The 20,351-nt window shown below is 40.1% G+C and overlaps 1 protein-coding gene across 3 annotated transcripts in view; it reads right to left on the reverse strand.

The window, feature by feature from the left end:
- gabbr2 (gamma-aminobutyric acid (GABA) B receptor, 2) overlaps nucleotides 1–20,351 on the reverse strand; it is a 968,818-nt gene that overhangs the window by 19,937 nt on the left and 928,530 nt on the right. For 2 of the 3 annotated variants that reach the window (XM_072575495.1, XM_072575497.1), the window contains exons 14-16: nucleotides 8,553–8,576; nucleotides 2,403–2,513; nucleotides 1,575–1,799 (exon numbers count right to left, since the gene is read on the reverse strand). In XM_072575495.1, the coding sequence (XP_072431596.1) occupies nucleotides 1,575–1,799; nucleotides 2,403–2,513; nucleotides 8,553–8,576 (360 nt within the window). The remainder of the gene's footprint in view (nucleotides 1–1,574; nucleotides 1,800–2,402; nucleotides 2,514–8,552; nucleotides 8,577–20,351) is intronic. The other variant, XM_072575496.1, reaches the window with a different exon arrangement.

Raw genomic sequence — 20,351 nt, forward strand, 5'->3', positions numbered from 1 at the left:
CACACAGAACGGAAATGTTTTTTTATAAATGGCTGCCTTCTAGGAGTGAACTTTTTGCATTAATCACAACGATGAAACTTCAAAGTAATTTTGCCCTGAAATTTGTCAGTCCTGGTGCTCAGGTAATTTTGTGACTGACACTGGTGGCTTTCCAGAGTCAGAGCAGGTTCCTTAGTTAGTCTGTTGCGAATGGGTATCTGCAACAGATTTCCTGGCACTGTGGCACTTTGAATAAGTCCCTAATGACTTGAATAGCCAAGATGGCAGAGGGCTCATTCTGGTCCCATGAACTTTGGTTAGGTCAGGAACTAAAATGAAAAGGTGTGGTCTTTTAGGCTCTATACCTTTGTGTTCAGAAATTGGAGTCAATACTACTGTAACTCTGGGCAACTGTCATTTCTCATAATATCTGAGGAATAATAGCAAGATGGATATAAGTCCAGAATTTTTGTTCTGGAACAACATCTCGCTTTCAGCTGATATTTATATGTTATGGGTTTGTGACACACTGTTATAGGCAATTGCTAACAGAACTATATGCATTGATTCTGTTCTCTTATCCTTTTTTCTATCATGATCTTCTCTGTTTCAACTCTCCCCCAAAACTCTGGTACCAACTCATTTCACCTCTTCACCTGAATCTGGATGTGGAATATCTATGCTGACCTAGCCCAGTATTCACTTTAAACACTTAAGCTCTGAAATTCTGAGCTACTATTAATCTCCCTTTGTAACAGCAGTGGGAGATCAGTAGATACCCCAGGAAAACGATTTCAAATATCATTTTCAGTCAGTTGTCTATTTTGCACCATACCTTCCAGGCTGTCACCAAAGTTACAGTATGTTGTGACTGATTCTTAAGACAGAACCCTCCACTTCCATATTTCTTGCACCCTTTAAATTCCTCTGCCTGTGACTCGGTTGGTAAAATCAATCATTCAAGGCTCAGTCCAGAGACTTGATTGCAAAATTTTAGTTGAAATGGTACTGCACTGCCAGAGATAGCAAGTTTTAGATCAAAACTTAAACCAAAGGGCTTTCTTTTCTGTCTGGAGGGTCTAAAAGGTTCTATGTCTCTGCTGCAAAGAGCAAGAAATGTAATGTCTCCCTTGTAATAGGAGACAAGGTTGCATGCTTGGAAATTTGATTTTGGAGCCTTCTGTTTTATTCCTTTTGGTTTTATGTTGTCCTGTACTGTTGGTTTTGGTGAGAATCTAACTTCTCACTTTTGGATAAATGGCACTTGTTTCATAAGGAAGATATCACCTGTCAGCCAGAAAGGAGAGCAGCTTTGAATGTATTTGTCCATCTATTTAATGCTCTACCTAACTATCCATTCAAGTCTCTGTTATGTTCTGTTGATATTACATTTCACTACTGTCCATTAGATCGTGGGGTATTCCCAGTCAGCACACCACCAATTTCCTGATTTACAAGGCCTACTATGTGAGGTTCCCTACCAACAAAAGATCAGCACTGAAGTGTATTTGGGAGCTAAAAAAAATACATCAATACCAAATCTTAATTAAGTATTATATTAATATTCTTTATTGATAACTTCTTATTCCACCAACCTTTGGCACAAAGACCAGGCAGAGAGTAATGGTGCTGCAGAAAATGATCACCAGAGCCACAATACAGAACTGGACATTTGGCTGATCTCGAGTTAGGAATGAAACAGCAGCTCCTATTATGCACATGATTCCCACATTATAGACACTCATTCCGATGTACTTGCTGTCATTCAGGGCTGGAATGCTCACATTACGCGTTTCCCAAGCAAGAAAACATCCAAACAACTGAAAAAGAAAAGGAATATCAATTCAGTTAAAGTACTATTTACAATATTTGTTAATAAATGCTAAACAAATGCTAAACTAATGATAAACTCATTACTCTTAGTGAGTGTGTGAATCGATTTAAAATAACCAGGAAAATACTTATGTTAAAATAATGGGTGGGGGAAGGTGTTACATGATTACAGTAGGTGTGTCTGCATTAAGAAGAAAACTTACAAGGAAAGGATATTTAATAAGAGCGTTGAGGAAGCTCTTCTTTTGTACCTCTGGTCTTTCAATTTGTTACACTTGTCAATTATTTCCTTTGTGACAAAATAATAAGATTTTTTCTAATGACCTAAGTAAAACAAATGAAGCAATGGAACATCTAGAAAAAATTGAGCAGAACATTGAGCCCATACACCACTAGGTTGAACCTGACTAAAAATTTTGAAAGGGAAACACAACCGGAAACTAAAACCTGGAGACTCTGGTACAATTTGACCACATGGCTTCGGTCAATCATAACAGTGAAATCAAAAGAAAATCCAAAGTAGTATAATATGTGACAACACTGTGATTCACCCAAAAACTTCTCTGAAATAAAAACAGTGCAATTCCTACCATTAGAAGTCCTTTATATGCATACACAATGCCCAGCCAAATACTCATGTGGGAATTTTCACAATGCTCCAGTAAAGGTTGGATTGCAAAATCTCTCCCAGCAGGATCCGGCTGCAAGAAAAACAAAATTATGATCAAATCACATCTAGTTTAAATATTCCATATTCTGTCATTGACAGGATTGGGTAAAACATTACTAAGAGGAAAGTGTATGGTCACAAGGTGAAATTAGTATGTAAATTAGTGAGATTACAAATTTTTTTTGGAATAGTTGTACAAAGTAAGATGATGATAGTTATCATTCACTGTGCCTGTCGTAGTCCTGATAGTTACAACAAGAAAATCAATCAGTAATGTGATGTGTATCGTCTATTGGACACTCTGATTGAGGTGGTACCAAGAGGAAAGCAGGGTGATCAATGAGACAAATAAAGGCAAGAAGGACTTGGCTGGGACCTGCATAAAAGACAGATTAAGGGAACAACCAATATCCAAAAAGAAATCCTTGTATTCCATGAGATCTAACCTTACTAACCATGAGGAACCTTGTCGAATGCCTTACTGAAGTCCATATAATCAGTCTTTGCCTTTCCAAATATATGCAATCCTGCCCTTCAGGATTCCCTCCAACAACTTGCCCACCACCAATGTCAGGCTCACTGATCTGTAGATCCCTGGTTTTCCTTACCACTTTTTGTAAATAGTAGTGCCATGTTTGCCAACCTCCAGTCTTCCGGCACCTCACCCGTGACTATCGATGATACAAATATCTCAGCAAGGAGCCCAGCAATCACTTCCCTAGCTTCCCACAGTGTTCTCGAGTACACCTGATCAGGTCCTAGGGATTTATCCACTTTTATACATTTCAAGACATCCAGCACCTCCTCCTCTGTAATATGCACATTTTTCAAAATTTCACCATCTATTTCCCCACATTTTACATCTTCCATGTTCTACTCCTCAATAAATACAATGCAAAATAGTCCCCCATCTCCTGCGGCTCCATACAAAGGCTGCCTTGCTGAACTTTGAGGATCCCTATTCTCTCCCTAGTTACCCATTTGTCCTGAGTGTATTTATAAAAACCTTTTGGATTCTCTTTAAACCTATTTGCCAAAGCTATGACATTTCCCCTTTTTGCCCTCCTGATTTCCCTCTTAAGTATATTCCTACTGCGTTTGTACTCTAAGGATTCAGTCGATCTCTGCTGTCTATACCTGACAAGAATTGCATGCAATGTGGCCTAACCAATGTCCTGTTCAGCCACAGCATGAGCTCCCACCTCCTATAGTCAGTGGTCTGACCAATAAAGCAAAGCATACCAAACGCCTTCTTCACTATCCGACCTACCTGTGACCCCATTTGCAAGGAACAATGTACTGCACAAAGACAAAGACATTCTTTGTCTTAACCAAAACCTCAATTTCTCTAGTCATCCAGCGTTCCCTCCACCTACGACCCTTTCCTTTCACCCTAACAGCAATATACTTTCTCTGAATTCTAGTTATCTCATTTTTGAAGGCTTCCCATTTTCCAGCCATTCCTTTACCTGTGAACACCTGCCCCCAATCAGCTTTTGAAAGTTCTTGCCTAATACCCTCAAATTAGTCTTCATCCAATTAGAACTTCAGCTTTTAGATCCAGTCCATCCTTTTCCATCACTATTTTAAAACTAATAGAATTATGGTCGCTGGCCCCAAAGTGCTCCCCCACTGACACCTCAGTCACCTGCCCTGCCTTATTTTCCAAGAGTAGGTCAGGTTTTGCACCTTCTCTAGTTTGAACATCCACATACTGAATCAAACCATTTTCGTGGACACACTTAACAAATTCACACTATCTAAGCCCTTAGCACTATATCAGTCCCAATCTATGTTTGGAAAGTTAAAATCCCCTACCATAAATGAAATCTCCTTACATATTTGTATCTCAATTTCCTGCCGACTATTAGGGGGGGTCTATAATACAATCCCCAAAAATTGGAGGTGTATTGGACAGCGGAGAAGATTACCTCAGAGTGCAATGGGATCTTGATCAGATGGTCCAATGGGCTGAGTGGCAGATGCAGTTTAATTTAGATAAATGGGAGGTGCTGCAGTTTGGAACAGCAAATCAGAGCAGGACTTACACACTGAACGGTAAGGTCCTGTGCAGTAGTGATGAACAAAGAGACCTTGACGTGCAGTACATTGTTCCTTGCAAATGGGGTCACAGGTAGGTCGGATAGTGAAGAAGGCATTTGGTATGCTTTCCTTTATTGATCAGACCACTGACTATAGGAGGTGGGAGCTCATGTTGTGGCTGAACAGGACATTGGTTAGGCCACATTGCGTGCAATTCTTGTCTCCTTTCTATCGGAAGGATGTTGTGAAACTTGAAAGAGTTCAGAAATGATTTACAAGGATATTGCCAGGGTTGGAGGGTTTGAGCTACAGGGAGAGGCTGAATAGGCTGGGGCTGTTTACCCTGGACCATCGGAGTCTGAGAGGTGACCTTATAGAGGTTTATAAAATCATAAGGAGCATGGATAGGGTAAATGGACAAAGGCTTTTCCCTGGGATGGGGGAGTCCAGAACTAGAGGGCATAGGTTTAGGGTGAGAGGGGAAACATATAAAAGGAACCTAATGGCCAGCTTTTTCACACAGAGGGTGGTGCGTGTATGGAATGAGCTGCCAGAGGAAGTGGTGGAAGATGGTAAGTTTACAGCATTTAAAAGTCATCTGGATCAGTATATGAATACGAATACTTTAGAGGGATATGGGCCAAGTGCTGGCAAATGGGACTAGATGAGGTTAGGATATCTGATTGGCATGGATGAATTGGACCAAAGGGTCTTTTTCCATGCTGTACATCTCTATGAATCTATGCCTCTCAGTGCAGTAGAAAAACAAAATGAAAACTGACCACTAGTTGCAAAGTAAAAGGAAACAAAATGGGAGCACAGATTATAGTCTGAGGTTGTTCAATTCATTGAGGAGTCTGGCAAGCTAAATTGCAGAGTCCCTAGTCAAAAAAACAATCTGTTCCCAACACAAAAAAAAACACTGTCTTCCAGCTACACATACACAGTTGCACTCATTCTTTGGGAATCAATCCCTTTTCACAGCATTCCCCTGAAAAGGATAGTCTCTTTAATCTTGCATCAGAACTGAATGCCCTTCCTGGCAAAAAAAAAGGGAGCTATATTCAGTTCTCAAACTGTCCTTACGTTGCTCTGTATTAATCCCACTCCCAACTATTGCCCTGTGGAGAATTGATGCCAAAAAAAAAGAGTTGCTGTTACTTGAGCTTACTTCAAACTTCATTGGAACATTTGTCCCATGACTATACTCTTTGGCCCTTCACCACCAAAGCTTTTGTCATTTGAGCTCTTCAGGCTCCCACACTTTCATACCTTTCCCTCCCTTTTGCTCTTATCCTCCTTTCCCTTCCACTTGCTTGAAATATATTACATTTTAAAGTTTTCCTAATTCTGATGGAAGATCCACATTCTCTTTGTAGAGGCTGCCTAATCTGGTGTGTCCTTCTTCCAACACTTTCTGCTTTTCTTTCAGATTTCAGTATTCACTAGAATTTGCTTTTGTAAATATGCAATTGTGAATGTTAAGTACATCCCATTCAAAAAGAAGGATTAAGGATTAATGCAAACCAGTGCAAGACTTTAAACCCATGGTTTTGGTGATATCTAATGCAAGCACACTGCAACAGAAGGAGGCAGGGATTTGGAGCTTCAATCTATTCCCCAGTTTTATACAATTGTATAACTTCACTGACAATCCTGAGTTAACAGTTCTATTCATATATTGCACATGCAAGGACTCCCAGTCTATAAAAAGACGATATGGCTGCATTGCAAATAATCATTGAGTGGAAATAATGTCTCATAAATCATTCATGGTACATTTTCAAGGAATGAAGACAATTTTTACATTTAGAGAGCTGGGAGTAAGGTTGGGTTGATGAATTTCTGCAATTTCTTTCCAGATGTTAATGCACAATTTCCATATTGATTGAAAGTAGTAGTACGCAAAGTAGTAGCATTCAAATCAACTGACACAAAGTAACTGTTTAAATCCAGTATCAGGTAAGGGAATGAACTGATAAGAACATAAGGCTAGCTATCTTACACTAACTTGAATTTACTGAGTGTAGTCATTGGAACAAGGCTGGCCAGGTGAAGCTCATTGAATGTGAGTTCCCTGACTGGGGCTGCTATTCTGGGTCAATCAGGGAGCCCTGTTTGGCAGATGCAACGGGGAAACTCAGAGAGTTTCCTCATTCGAGGGACTGATTCTGAGCTGGTTGGCCACAGCCAGTGTACTGTGCACATGTAAATAAAGGGTGACTTGGTGATGGGATACCAGCCTCTGTATAGTTATTTCATGAGATATAACAGTTATTCAATGCAAGGATTAAGAGCGCTCTTGAGAATCTTGGCAATTTATTTTTCTCCATTTTTGATGTTTAAGAGAAAGAATCCACCTAATTTCTCTTTTAAGTAAATGTTAAATACATGACAAAACAGGGCTCTGTCTTTGCATCCATATACACTTTCAAAGGATTCAATTCACCACTTTTAAGTCACAATTACAGCATTATATGTCAGCTGCCTGAACTTCACACTTCATTCTAGAATCATACCAATACTAGTGATATAATGTAACCTTTGATAGTGTAGCTTTAATGGTTAAATAAATGTTTTTATTGCATTTTTTTTAGATGAGGGACTATAACAAAATGAATTGTTTTGGTTTATAACTATCATTATTAACATTACCTCTGCAGTGGTAGGGACAAAGGAACAGGAATAGGCCTTTAGCTTCTCAAATCTGTTCCATCATTCAATGAGATCAGGGCTGATGTGGTTTAACTCCATATATCTATCTATGGTCCATATCTCTTAATACCTTTGCTTAACAAAAAATGTATCGACTTCAGATTTAAATTTAACAACTGATCCAAAATCTACTGCCTTTTGTGGAAGCCATATCCAAACATCTGCCATTCTTTATGTGTAGAATTGATTCCTAACATCCCTCCTGAATGCTCTGGCCCTAATTCTCAGGCTACGCCCCCAATTCCAGAATCCCCAACCTGAGGAAATAGTTTATCTTTATCTACTTTTTTTCCGTCAATATCTTAGATTTTGATTATATCAATGGGCCTAATTTGTATAATCTCTCCTCATACTTTAAGCCCTCAAGTCCAGGTATCTTTCTTGTAAGTCTACATTGTATTCCCTCCACAGCCAATATATCCCTCCTGAGATGTGGTGCTCAGATCTGCTCACAGTACTCCAAGTGGAGCCTAATCAGGGTTTGTGTAACTACAGCATCACTTCTGCATCCTTGTACTCTAGTCCTCTAGATGTAAAGGCCAGCATTCCATTAGCTTCTTTGATTATTTTCTGCATCGGTTTGTAACATTTTAAAGATGTATGCAGTCAAACCTCCAAGACTCTTTGGACATTCAATGTATTTAACTTCATTAATCTAGAAATGACTCTGATCTGCTCTTTTTTCAGTGCAAAATGGATAACCTCACACTTGCTTATTTTGAACTCCATCAGCCACAGTTTTGCCCATGCATCTAGTCGAATGACATCCCTTCAATTTTATGCTATCATTTACATTCTACAATTCTATGATTCAGGATTTTATGATACATTGTCTACGATGCCACTTAACTTTGTGTCAACTGCAAGTTTGGATATATGAGTTTATGTGCCATTATCCAAGTCATCAATAAATGATGTGAATAACTAAGGCCCGAACACAGATCCTTGTGCAACACCACTAGACTGAAATAAGAAAACTAATAGAATAGACCAGACCATCCCGTCCATCTCAGTACAAGTGTACTGAGCAGATACTTAAAAATTAGAACTAGAATTCGCCTTGATTTACTTCTTAGCAAAAAGGATAACATATTGCTCACAGAGGAACCAGTTGTGGTTTCTGTTATATCGTACAATTTTTCATGTGATAAATAGTAATGACAAAGGACAGCAGCAGGACACAACTTCTCATTGTATTTGTGTAAGTGCTTTGTTTGAAAGTCCCTAACATGGATTTCACCTGTTGAATTAAGACAGGAGCAGTGCAAAAACCAGAAACATAAATTTCAAGCTAGTAAAGGAAATGCAATACCTTCTCCATTGTCCTCAATGGCATCTGTAAAGCCAGAACAAAAGAGAGCAGAGAAAAAAACTGAAGAAAACAGAAAACAACTCAACATAACTAAACCAAACAAAACAAAGGGGAACCAGCCATCTGAATTAACAACATTTTAGGGGGTAAGACAGAACAAAACAGACCACAATGGAACAAAACAGACCAAACTAGAACCAAAAGACCAGACCACAAAAGGAAAGATGTTTCCACTAGTGAACCTAGAATGTCTATATGCTACATTGGTTTTGGTGAGGCAAAGTTATGCAGTTTTTACAAATAAGTTTGAATGTAAGTTTTCCAATGAATAACCAAGCAGTGTAATTGATTTGTGACTATAATAATGCATCACAATGTTTAAACCATTGGAGATTTGGAAAGACCAATTAATTAAGGTGGAGAGGTTTTAAGGTGGAGCTTGCAGTGAGTTTCTTGAAATAAGCAGATTGAACTATGATGAAGACAATGGGATCTGACTGCATTTTTAACCAGAAGCCTGAGCTGTGAGTGATGATTTACCAAAGCTGAGAGGAAGATGAACAGAATCCAACAAAGTCAGTTTACCAAAGACAAAGCTTTCCTGTAGCCAAAAGGAAAAGTTGAGTCTGCCTTGCCATGAACTTCCCCTTCCCCATCTCCTGACAGCAATTTATTTTGGATACCTCTTCTGAAGGCCATCTGAATTCTTGCCTCCGGTCCCCAGTAGATCCTACCTGTCCCAAAGAAGAGTCACCGGGCTTGAAATGTTAACTCTGCTTTCTTCTCACAGATGCTTCCAGACCTGCTGAGTTTTTCCAGGAATTTCTGTTTTTGTGTCTTTCCACTTTCCAGTCTGATTGAGTCCTGCTGACTTCCAAGCTTTTTGGTTAATTTGTCCATGGCTCCCCAGTACCACTTCTAGACAAGCTGGCAGCTTAGTAGAGCACATTCATGCCCATACTTAATACCATCTTCTTCAATTTGAATTACAGACAACTGATGAACGCAAAACTCTGACCTTGTATTGGCAAATAAACTCAATAACAATTGTCTATTTTGTAATGCAAATAGTACTATTTAATACTGCTACATTAGACTAAACAGTTGGCTTTTACAATGAACTGTTTATATGTACACCACCTTTTTTTGAAGCAAAAGGCTATTCATTCCCTTAAAAAGCAAAGAGCTTTTACTTTTAAAGGAAACTTTCAAAATTGAAGTGACAAATAATAAATTCATAAAACCATTCAGTTCTACCACAGATTCCATGGACAAAGGGAAATAACCTAAAAGGGTGGTGGAAGTTAATTCAATGACAACTCTCACAAAGAAATTATCTAAGTACCTAAGCTGCAAGGGCTCATGGAAAGTCTACAGTTACCAAGGAAGGAAATTCAACAACTTTCACCTTTGTTGTTTATAGCATATTATAACACTCCTCTCAAAGGTGCATCTGTGATAGAACGGCATTCATGAAACAGAGGTGACTTTGCTCACTTGGGCAGCTCTTCAGGATGGAACACTAGTGAATACCTACCCAGTGATTTTTTTGTATGGTGAAGTAGTTGGAATCAAAAGACCAGTAACACCAGACTCCAAAACGCTGCTTTCAGGATAGTTGCAAACATTACACAAAGGCCCTAAACATCAACTATTGTAGCTGATGACAGAGAGGAATGGTGACATCACATGATTCCCACCATGACAATCAGTGGCTTCAACAACTTGACAACTTGTGCTTACACCACCAACAGTAATTCATGGCTGCATCCCGATGTTTACAACATATCCAGCATTTGGAACAGAGTCTGCACCTCATGAATTGGTTTCTTCAGCCACTGATGATATGTATCATATAAAGCTATCCCATCCCTAATGGATTTCATTGACAGCATGTCCATCCTCTTACATAGATGGAAGGATGTGATGATATGGAATGGACAGGAGAAAGGAACAAATTGTAAGTGCTACCCAAGGGGCTGGCATAAGCATGACTGGCTGAGTGACTCTATGCTGTATCATTCCCTCATTCGAGAAAGTTTCCTCTGTTCTCTGACTAGTATTTTCCAATATGTTGAGATTTTCTTGACAGAAACACTGATATTCAGCCAGTTAATTGGTAAAGTTCCCTATGCCTTCTCCAACTACCATAGTTTTATTATTGATGAGGAAACAAACATTGCACTGAAATATGCATCAGCTCTCAATACTGCTTCTTCCTCATAGGACCAGACATTAGAATAATTAAATCTGGAGTAAAATGAATTATTCAGTATTATTTTGAAGACATCAGATTTTGGAATCATGTTTTATTAATGGATCAATTTATTTTGCTTGCTGCGATTCTGCACTCGAAAACCTTTGCAGAATGAGTGAAAGATTTGAGGAAAGGGGATGTTCATATTCTGCTTGTTAGAGTGCTCAAGTCGTCAGTGGGCCTTAGGATACGTGTCTTTTACAGGATATTAGTACCACAGTAAACAATAAAGGCAGATGGATGTCAAGTTTGGAAGACTGAAAATGGTTCGGAAGTAGTAAGAACAAATTTTAATTTCCAACTGGATGTTTGTGGAGGTACAACATGTAGGGCTGGATGTCACACTTCGCGACAGCACGGTTTGAAGGTGGGAGGAGGAGTATGTAAAATGTAGTGGGTGCCTAATAACTTAATGCCAGCCTAATCCAGCTCAAATTTTACCAGCAGGTGGGGTGGTGAGACATCAGGTAGCCTGCCATCTACAGGCCAATCCAGGCCAATTCATGCCCACTTAAGTGCCTTATCAGCACTGTGACAGAACCAGCAGGAAAGTGGATGCTTGCTGTAGAGGTTATAGAGTTGGAGACAATTTGGAGGTGGTCACCGGGACGTGAAAGTGTCAAGGCGAACTGGTTAGAAGTCCTAATTCAACTATCTGGGACTTTGGCCCACACCAATAATTGAGGACAATGATGTACATATTGATGTTGAAATATATATGGATCTTTTATTTCAGGAAAAAGGGCTGTTGTGACAGGATATTGATCAGTACATGAAGATAATGCTTTAGCTACAACAGGTATACTAAATGGAAAAATGTTTATGTAAATTTATGCATCAACATAGCAAGTGACATAATATCAATGAACTTGTCAGTCCTGCACAGCCAGTAACATACATGTCTCCCAATACAGCTTTGTATTCAGTTTCTTTGCTGGCCTTTTGCCTGTGTTGACCTTAGTCTAAAATCCAAAAAATGCAACAGTGAATGTCTCTGTTTGACTGGCACTTTTGTAAGGTTTTTGAGTACAGCAGTTTTTAAAAAAAATAATTTTCTCAGGTGTTTCTTTCTTTCATGAGCATGTCAAATACTTGTCACGATGAGTATATGGTTCAAAGATCTGGTACATTGTACAATCTGGGTGAATTAGCATGGAGGATGTGGAGGCAAAACAAAGGGGCAATGGAAATTATATAAAAGGCATGAGGGGGTTATTGGAAGCATGGAGGATATGAAGGGGCTATGTGTAAGACCTTTAAAAGTAACCTTTCACAAAAGTCCCAAATCCATAAACTATGGTTTATGATTTCTCTCAAGACTATGAGTCCTTAAGAAACTGGCAAGGGTCCATGAGGATTGTTGGATGGGAGGATTGCTTGCAGTGAACCATCTCCAATGTGCTTTAACCTGTGCCATATACAGACAGAAGTGTTAGATACTATGAGGTGGCACTGGTGACAATCAGGAAAAATACCACAATGAATACCCCTCAATGGAACCGGCCAGATGAGGAATGCAGTACTCATACTATCATTCAGCACCAGCAAAACATACCTAAAATAGGTACATGAACAGAATCTCAGGATCAGTTGTGTCCATCACTTCTAAATGTTTCTGGAGTTGGTATATCTCCATGAAAATCCAGGCCCAGTTGTCCACTTTTACAGTTTTCCCTGCATGGGTTGGCAGCAGGATGACAGGAATCCCTTATTAATAGTCTCCCTCTTAGATCTAACCATCCTATCCTATCCTATCCACCCTAACCCCTTGCCCTTTGCTGGAGCCAGCCCATTGGCCAATGGCCAGCTGACTAGTCAATATCAATGTCTGTGAACAGCTGTGTAATGGATTGTCACTTTATTAAATCCATAATATGTCATGGTTAATTTTACAGCCATGAAGTCTACAGTTTCCATCATCTATATGTCACTTGATGTTTTTGGAAACTGCACTCTTCAGAAAATCTGCTAGCTGAGACTTTTCAGCTTTTATTTTATGAATCAAAGATAAATTAATCAAAGAATCCCACTGAGGCAAAAAAATCCTTGCAAATCATTTTCATTAATAATAGACCACAACTCAGAAAATCTCACCCAAAATATCCTTCAGGGTTGCATACTGTTTGCCAGTCATTGAGTCAATGAATCTTTCCTGAGACAGTGATGGGAGCATTGCAAGAGAGTGTCTGTGAGAAAAACTATTATTTGAAAGTTAGGTTCCATTTAAAAGAAGTTCCTACCTTTCCAACTGTACAGTAGGTACCTACAGGATATTCATTCACTTTTTTTGTGGGTGGCACGGTGGCACAGTGGTTAGTACTGTTGCCTCACAGCGCCAGAGACCTGGGTTCAATTCCCACCTCAGGCGACTCTCTGTGTGGAGTTTGCACATTCTCCCCATGTCTGTGTGGGTTTCCTCTGGGTGCTCTGGTTTCCTTCCACAATCCAAAAATGTGCAGGTTAGGTGAATTGGCCATGCTAAATTGTCCAAAGTGTTAGGCGAAGGGGTAAATGTAGGGGAATGGGTCTGGGTGGGTTGCGCTTCGGCGGATCGGTGTGGACTTGTTGGTTAAAGGGCCTGTTTCCACATTGTAAGTAATCTAATCTTAATGTGACTTTATTTCAATATAGTTAATAAAATCTAACTGTTTAACCATTTGTCAGTTTCTCTTCAATATCATTTGCCAGATTTCCTGTTCACATAACCATTCACCTAATGCCTCACCTCCCATCCACATTTACTCTCCCCTCCGCACCCCCTCACCCGTTGACCTTAGTTCTTGGGTTTGCCTCTTGCCTTAACCCCAGCCTCACCTCACCTTCAGACTTTGTTCCTTGGGCCTTGCTCCACCCCAGCTTTGCTAGCTGCAAGTCTCAGCATTGCTTCCCACCCTTGCCTCCCGTCCTCTGTTCTTACCCGAGGTCCCTACCCATTCTTGAAGTAACACTGAAGACCTGGGTTCCAACTACTGGCAAGAGTTGGTCAGAGCAGGTAATATGCACTCCAACAGTTACCTCATTGATCAGCTTCAGCCACTGGATCGAGGTTGATCAATCTAACATTACTGAATGGTGACTGTGTTTTTTCCTGCATGTTATATTTATTTTTATTTGATGATGTATTTTGTTTTGCAAGTTTTTTCAGCTAGGAATGCACAGTTTTGCACACATTTGGAACAGTATTTGCCCTTGTGCGTGTTTTTCCCCAGATAAGATATGCCCCAAGGTACCCAACTGTGGCTTTTTACATTAATTCCTATAGGAACTGCTGATTCACTTAAAGTCTTGATTTTCAGGAATGCAACCACAACTATAAGTGAGGACATACTGTATGAGTTGGTTTAGTACTTCCTATTACAACACATCCAAAGTTGCCAAATCTTTAATGTTTCAGTGAATGATCAGTTTTTCTCACTCTCCTTCCTGTTCCCATATTGACAGCATGCATGATGTTTCCAAAGATGGTTTCTCTAGTTTTGTCTGACTTGCAGATGAACAGTTTCTGGCACCCAGAGATTCATTAATAGAACGAGTTGCCATTACTTTTCATTTCAAAACTGCAAATGTTTGCTGACAACTAGAATCCTTAAATTAACATTTGGTCTTGATTGCTGAAAGTCAATGGCAAGGGAAGCGAAAGTAAGAATGAGAAAGTGAAGGCTGCTGGGTTTAAATTATTGAAAATCTTGAGGAAGGACTGACTCAGGATTGCTCTGACATATCTGTATTCCAGGGCCACGTGCATTCACTGCTTTCTCCTGTCATTAACAATGTCGCCAAAACCTTGTTTGCCTCCTGTTCTGACCTATTTCTAATTGTGTCCCCGAGATTAATGCACTTACTGTTCTGTCCTATTTCTGTGTCCCAGGGCCTCTTCCTTGCTGAAAGAACCAACTGATTGAATGCAATTTTTCTTGAGTTACTGTCAGGACTGTGCTGTGCAGCGGTGGAATTCTCTTCAATTATTTCAAACGAGATTCTTGAAGAGAAGAATGTTGAGTTAGTATTGTGGGATTCAAACCCAACTCAAGCAAGTGGAAGAATAATTTGTTGAGCTGCTGCACATTTCATCCATTTACACTCAGCAAATTATTGTCAGCTACTGGAGCATGACACTCCCTGTTTTAATTCCACTGTGAAGCAGCTGAATGCAGTTGCAGAGCAGAGGATGCCATTTAAAGAAGCGTGAATCCACTTCCGTTATAAACCAGACTTCAGAATAAATACATTACCTCTACAGTCCAAGAAATCTGCAAGCGAATCTTTCTATTTTCAATTAAAATTCTTGAGTGAGATTCAAAGGCACTGGGCTTGCCATGGCTCAGAGGAGCTTCTCACACAATCTTCTGCACTTTACTGCATGAACAATGAAACTGGGCTCTCGGGTGCATTTATTGGGAAATCACACAACCAGACAGAATGGAGTTGAGATTTTTGGGATTTCCATGGGTATGCATTTCTGGCAACACCTTTAAATCCCAACTACTCACCATTTCAGATACTGCAAGCAAGGTACAACTCCTCATATTGTTGTACTCGAGACTGTACAGGGTACAGTACATGCACCAGAAGAAAAGAAGGCTTGCTCCCCATTTCACTGACAGGGAGCTGGAGGTGTTGGTGAGTCGGGTAATTGAGGGGCGAGCAATTCATTTACCAGCTGTGCCTGATAGTTGGCCATGACACTGGATGCAGCCTGTCTGGACACAAACTGCAGCTTGGGGCAATGTTTTTGCCCAGGGTTATTCAGGTCACCCGACAGTTCAGGAAGAAGATGAATGATCATTTACAGGAGTAAGTGCCACGATTTTCTCTCTGTTGGCTCATATTCATAGGAGCACTGCTCACACTAACTCTGTCCCTGCACACACATCTCATGAAGGGCCAGAGACGACAATGTTTACTACTGCATGCATCATGTCCACTCAATAGCTCTCATCTATCATTTCCTGATGAAGGGCTTTTGCAAAAACATCGATCTTACTACTCCTCAGATGCTGCCTGATCTGCTGTGCTTTTCCAGCACCATACTTTTGAGTCTGAGCTCTCATCTATCTCCTTCTCTCAAACTTCTAACAATTCCTACCTCTACTGACTCACCAGTTCTTCTGCTTTTGCATTAACACACACTGTTCTTCCACCTGTTTCCATCATACACAATCCTAACCTTTGTCTTATTGAAGGAAAGGTCAAGAGGACCACAACCATCAGGCGTTTTGTACGAGAAGGCGGAAATGGGGAGTGGAGAATTATGTGCATCACGCAACTAATTCTTCCTCTTCTCTTACACAGGCACTAGCAACTCCCATTGAATCTCTGCAAAGAGGTCAGGACTGGATATCTTCAGCACCAACTCTTAGCAGGAAACTGTTGACCTCTCAGAGGATGCACCTGCAAGAGGTTCAACTGCACCCTTGGTCCACTTAGAGATAATCACCTTGGTGGGTTCTCCTTCCCGATGAGTGTCAGGAATAGAACGTGGTGAGCACATCATTGATAACAGCAGACAGTTTGTCGGGGGCACTTGGTAAGCAGATTCGAAGCATGGAGGAGTCCACCAATATGATCAATACTGAACTGGCTCCATCATACATGAAACTCCTTATCTCCATGGATAGGGTAGCAACTTACAGGGAGAGCGAGAGCCAGTCCACTCAGTATCTGCTGTACATATGCATGGATTTGCACTCCATCACTGCAGCCATAGATGTGCAGTATGGCAGGGCGCAAGGGGAATGTGGTATCTTGGACTCACTCCAGGTGCCCTGTCCTCTCACGGAGGCACCAAGACGGGGCAATAATACACAACTGCCCCATAAGCAACTACCTAGGACACGCCAGTGGTGCCTGGTTCTTCCACCTCTCCACTCCCTGGGATCATAAATCTGCAGTGGTTCCAGCCTCCATCAGGGTTGGGCCCTCTGAACTGAAAAGCACCTGAGGCAACCATTCAAGTATTCCAGACCACAGGACTAACCACAGAGCAAGCTGTCTCTGGTCCAGCTGCAGACGTTGGGACTATATTTACACTTACTAGGAAGCACAGAAAGAAGAAAACTTACTGAAGGCACATAATTTTGTAAAGCTATGTTTACTTGCTGTTTAAAGGTCTGCTGTAATATAATTGTCACTGTCTGACATGGTTAAGTCACACTCCTCTGAGAAATGAGCAGCTTCCTCAAACATCCCAAGGATGAAGGAAGTTGTAATGGCCAAACATTACTCATCTCTAATAAGCAGTCAAATCTTTGACAGCAGATAGCCTCACAGTTCAGGGATCCTTCAGCCATGACATTGATAACTGCAGCCACTTGAATGTGGACAAGCTGAGGCGAAATGCTTTGGAAAGTTTGGAAATTCCCAAGCTCTTGTTGGTGGTACAGCCTCCACATGTAGAAGGCATGGAGTGTTAACATTACCTGTTTGAACATTCCCTGCCGGAAGAATCCAGTACCCTGTTATTCAATGAAAGATCCCATCCTACTATCTATAATTGCTTTCTATTACTGACAGCATTTCTCCGTGACCCAATAAAATGAAACACATCCCCAGCCCTGAGTTGCCTGCTTTCCCCATGACTCCAAGGCTTGCCCCCTAACAATTACTTACCACTACATCAACACTGTTTTGACAGGACAGCCCTGCATGACCACAGTCCACTAATGTCCTTTAAAGAAGAAAATCTGTCAATTTTACCAGTACATGACTCCAGACCCACAGCAATGTGGTTGATTCTTAACTGCCCCCTGACAGCCAATGAAGTCTGCATGATGTCAGCATCCTGTGAACAAATTTTATTTAAAAAGCATGAAAATAAGGTAACGACCAGTCAATGGTGAAGTCACCAATGAAGGCTTGCGGGGAAAGTCAAGAAAATGTTTCTTGGCGTTGAGAATATGATTTGTTCATTCTCACTGTATTTTCCCATGTTTTTCACCAATGCTCGTGACTTATGTATGAGAGATCTGGGTTACTTTCTGTAGCTGAGCAACATTTACCAAAGCAAATCTGAGCAAATGTTTAAATCTTTAAAAAACTCTTCATAAATTAATAAGGACCTAAACTTTCAAATTAATTTTAAATAAGGTAGATGGTCAAAAAGCATGAAGTTGTGAAATATTAATCATAAACCAATTCCAACTTTTGCCAATATCGCATTTTTAACTGTGTGCTGCAAACTCTTCAAAAGAAATTTCTCAAACATTTTCAACTGACATACAAGTTTATATAGGTTTTTTTGAAGTAACCAAGATCCTTACACACACATTTGTTATTATAATTATAAACATTACGTCCAAAACTTGGCAGTGAATGCAAATTCTTCTGGCAACAGATTACTTTTACTTGGTGACTATCTGCTAAGTCAACATGGATTTAGGAGGTTAACTCTTCCTTCTTGGAAAGGTGATGGTTTTCTTCTGTTGTTGCTTGCCTATTACTCCTGAAACTCAAGCATCATTCTGAGGTTGCAGACTTGAATCCAGCTACAGTACATGGTGGAATTTGAATTGAATAAATATTTGGATTAAGCATCTAATTATGACTATATAACTACATCTAATTGTTGGAGAAAGCCCATCTGATTCACTAATGTCCTTTAGGAAAGGAAACTGGGGGCTTGTAGGTGACACCAGACCTATAACAATCAGCTATTTTGTTGTGAATGCTGTGAGCATTTGGATCTTTTTGATATTATTCCACATTTTAAGTTGATGGTTGCTTTTGTTTTGCCTCCTGATTTCAATTGCCACTTTTCTGCTTCATGCAACCAGCTTTATGATTGTCTAATATGAGCTATTCCTCAAGTTTCCCACCTTCTGACCCCAAGCTAATAGCCTAAGGATTCCCTGCCAGAACATCGGTCCCATACTACAATGGTGTAACCTTTTCAGCTTATACAGTCCCACCTGCTCCAGAACCAGTCCCAATGCTTCAGAAATCTGATATCCTTGTTTTTACACCAATTCTTCAACCACATGTTCAAAACCCAAACTTCCTCTTCCGATGCTCACAAGCATGTGACACTGGTAATCCTGAAGTTACTGATCTAGACGTTCTGCTTTTTACTTTTCTTTCCCTCTAAAAAACCTACTCTCAGGACATCATCCCTCTTTCTACTTATATCATCGATACCAATGTGGACAACGACTTCTGACAGCTCACCCTCCCCAGACGGATGTACTGCAGTTGCTTGGGACATTCTTGACCTTGGCAGAAGAGAGGCAACACACCATCATGTTAACTGTTGCAGTACTGCAGTCTGATCCTCTGACTATCGAATCCCCTATCAAGATTGTTGTTCTACTCTTGTTCCTCCCCTTCATTAAAGCTGAGTTGTCTTTGGTGCCACAAACTTCGATCTGGCTCCACTTCCTGAAAATGCATTACCCTCACTAGTGGCCAAACATTGAAAACAACCAGCTCTAACTATATTAACAATTTGGGTTATGAGTAAGTCACATCATAAGTTATTCCCCGAACAATGTTAGCAAATCACCAAGATTTGCCTGACCTGCTGTGCTTTTCCAGCACCACTCTAATCTTGACTCTAATCTCCAGCATCTGCAGTCCTCACTTTTGCCAAAATGATTTGGTGCCAAATCTCTGCAAAGTCTTCAGGAAACTACTCCTTTGAATTTACTCTTAACATTAATTCCTTTAGTGACATGTTTTCTGCCACATATGACATACTACACAAGGAGAGGGTGTTATATAATAAAGACGGTTATTTGTAAACAGCATTTCATCACCTGCCTTCCACTTTATCAGTGTCTGGAATCATTAATAATAACAGAAGGCAAGCATCTTCCTTCAGCTTTTACTCTTTCATTTTTGGGCCATACCTTTGTCAGGAGGAGATCTGTTTTGCTCATTCAGTGCTCATTTCCACATGATTATTAAAAAAATAAAAGATCAGAATACAAAATAAGCAGAATATTTTACAGGGATTTGTAGGAAAGAAACTAAATTGAATATAGAAAGTGAACGGAGAAGTGCAAAACTAGGGATAATAAATCTAACATAGTCATTAGTAAATCTAATAAAGTATTACAGGCCAGTATTTGTATTCAAAATAATGTGAATATGAAACTCAGTCAAATGGATCATTTGGAGCAATTAACATTGATTAAGGTCATTTGATTAGGGTTCAGGATCAGCATGTGCCTATGAAAATGAAAGATAAGGGTGGCAAGGTTCAGGAACCTAGGATTTGGAAAGGCAAGGACTGATGAGGGAGGGTCAGCAAGGGAAACTGTGACTCTCAAACTTGATTGAGTTTTTTTGAGGAAGTAGCCAGAAAGATTGTTGAGGGCAGAGTGGCAAATGTTATTTACATAGACTTTAGTAAAGCCTTTGACAAGGTTCCGCATTAGACTAATTAGTTAAGTTAGATCACATGGGATTCAGGGTGAGCTTGCCAATTGGATACAAATTTGGCTTGACAGTAGGAGACAGAGAGTGATGGTGCAGGGTTGTTTTTTGGCCTGGAGGCCTACTTTTATTTTTCATTTATAAAAATGATTTGCATGAGAATATAGGAG

The sequence above is a fragment of the Chiloscyllium punctatum genome, chromosome 8 (genome assembly GCF_047496795.1).
Source record: "Chiloscyllium punctatum isolate Juve2018m chromosome 8, sChiPun1.3, whole genome shotgun sequence".
NCBI lineage: Eukaryota > Metazoa > Chordata > Chondrichthyes > Orectolobiformes > Hemiscylliidae > Chiloscyllium > Chiloscyllium punctatum.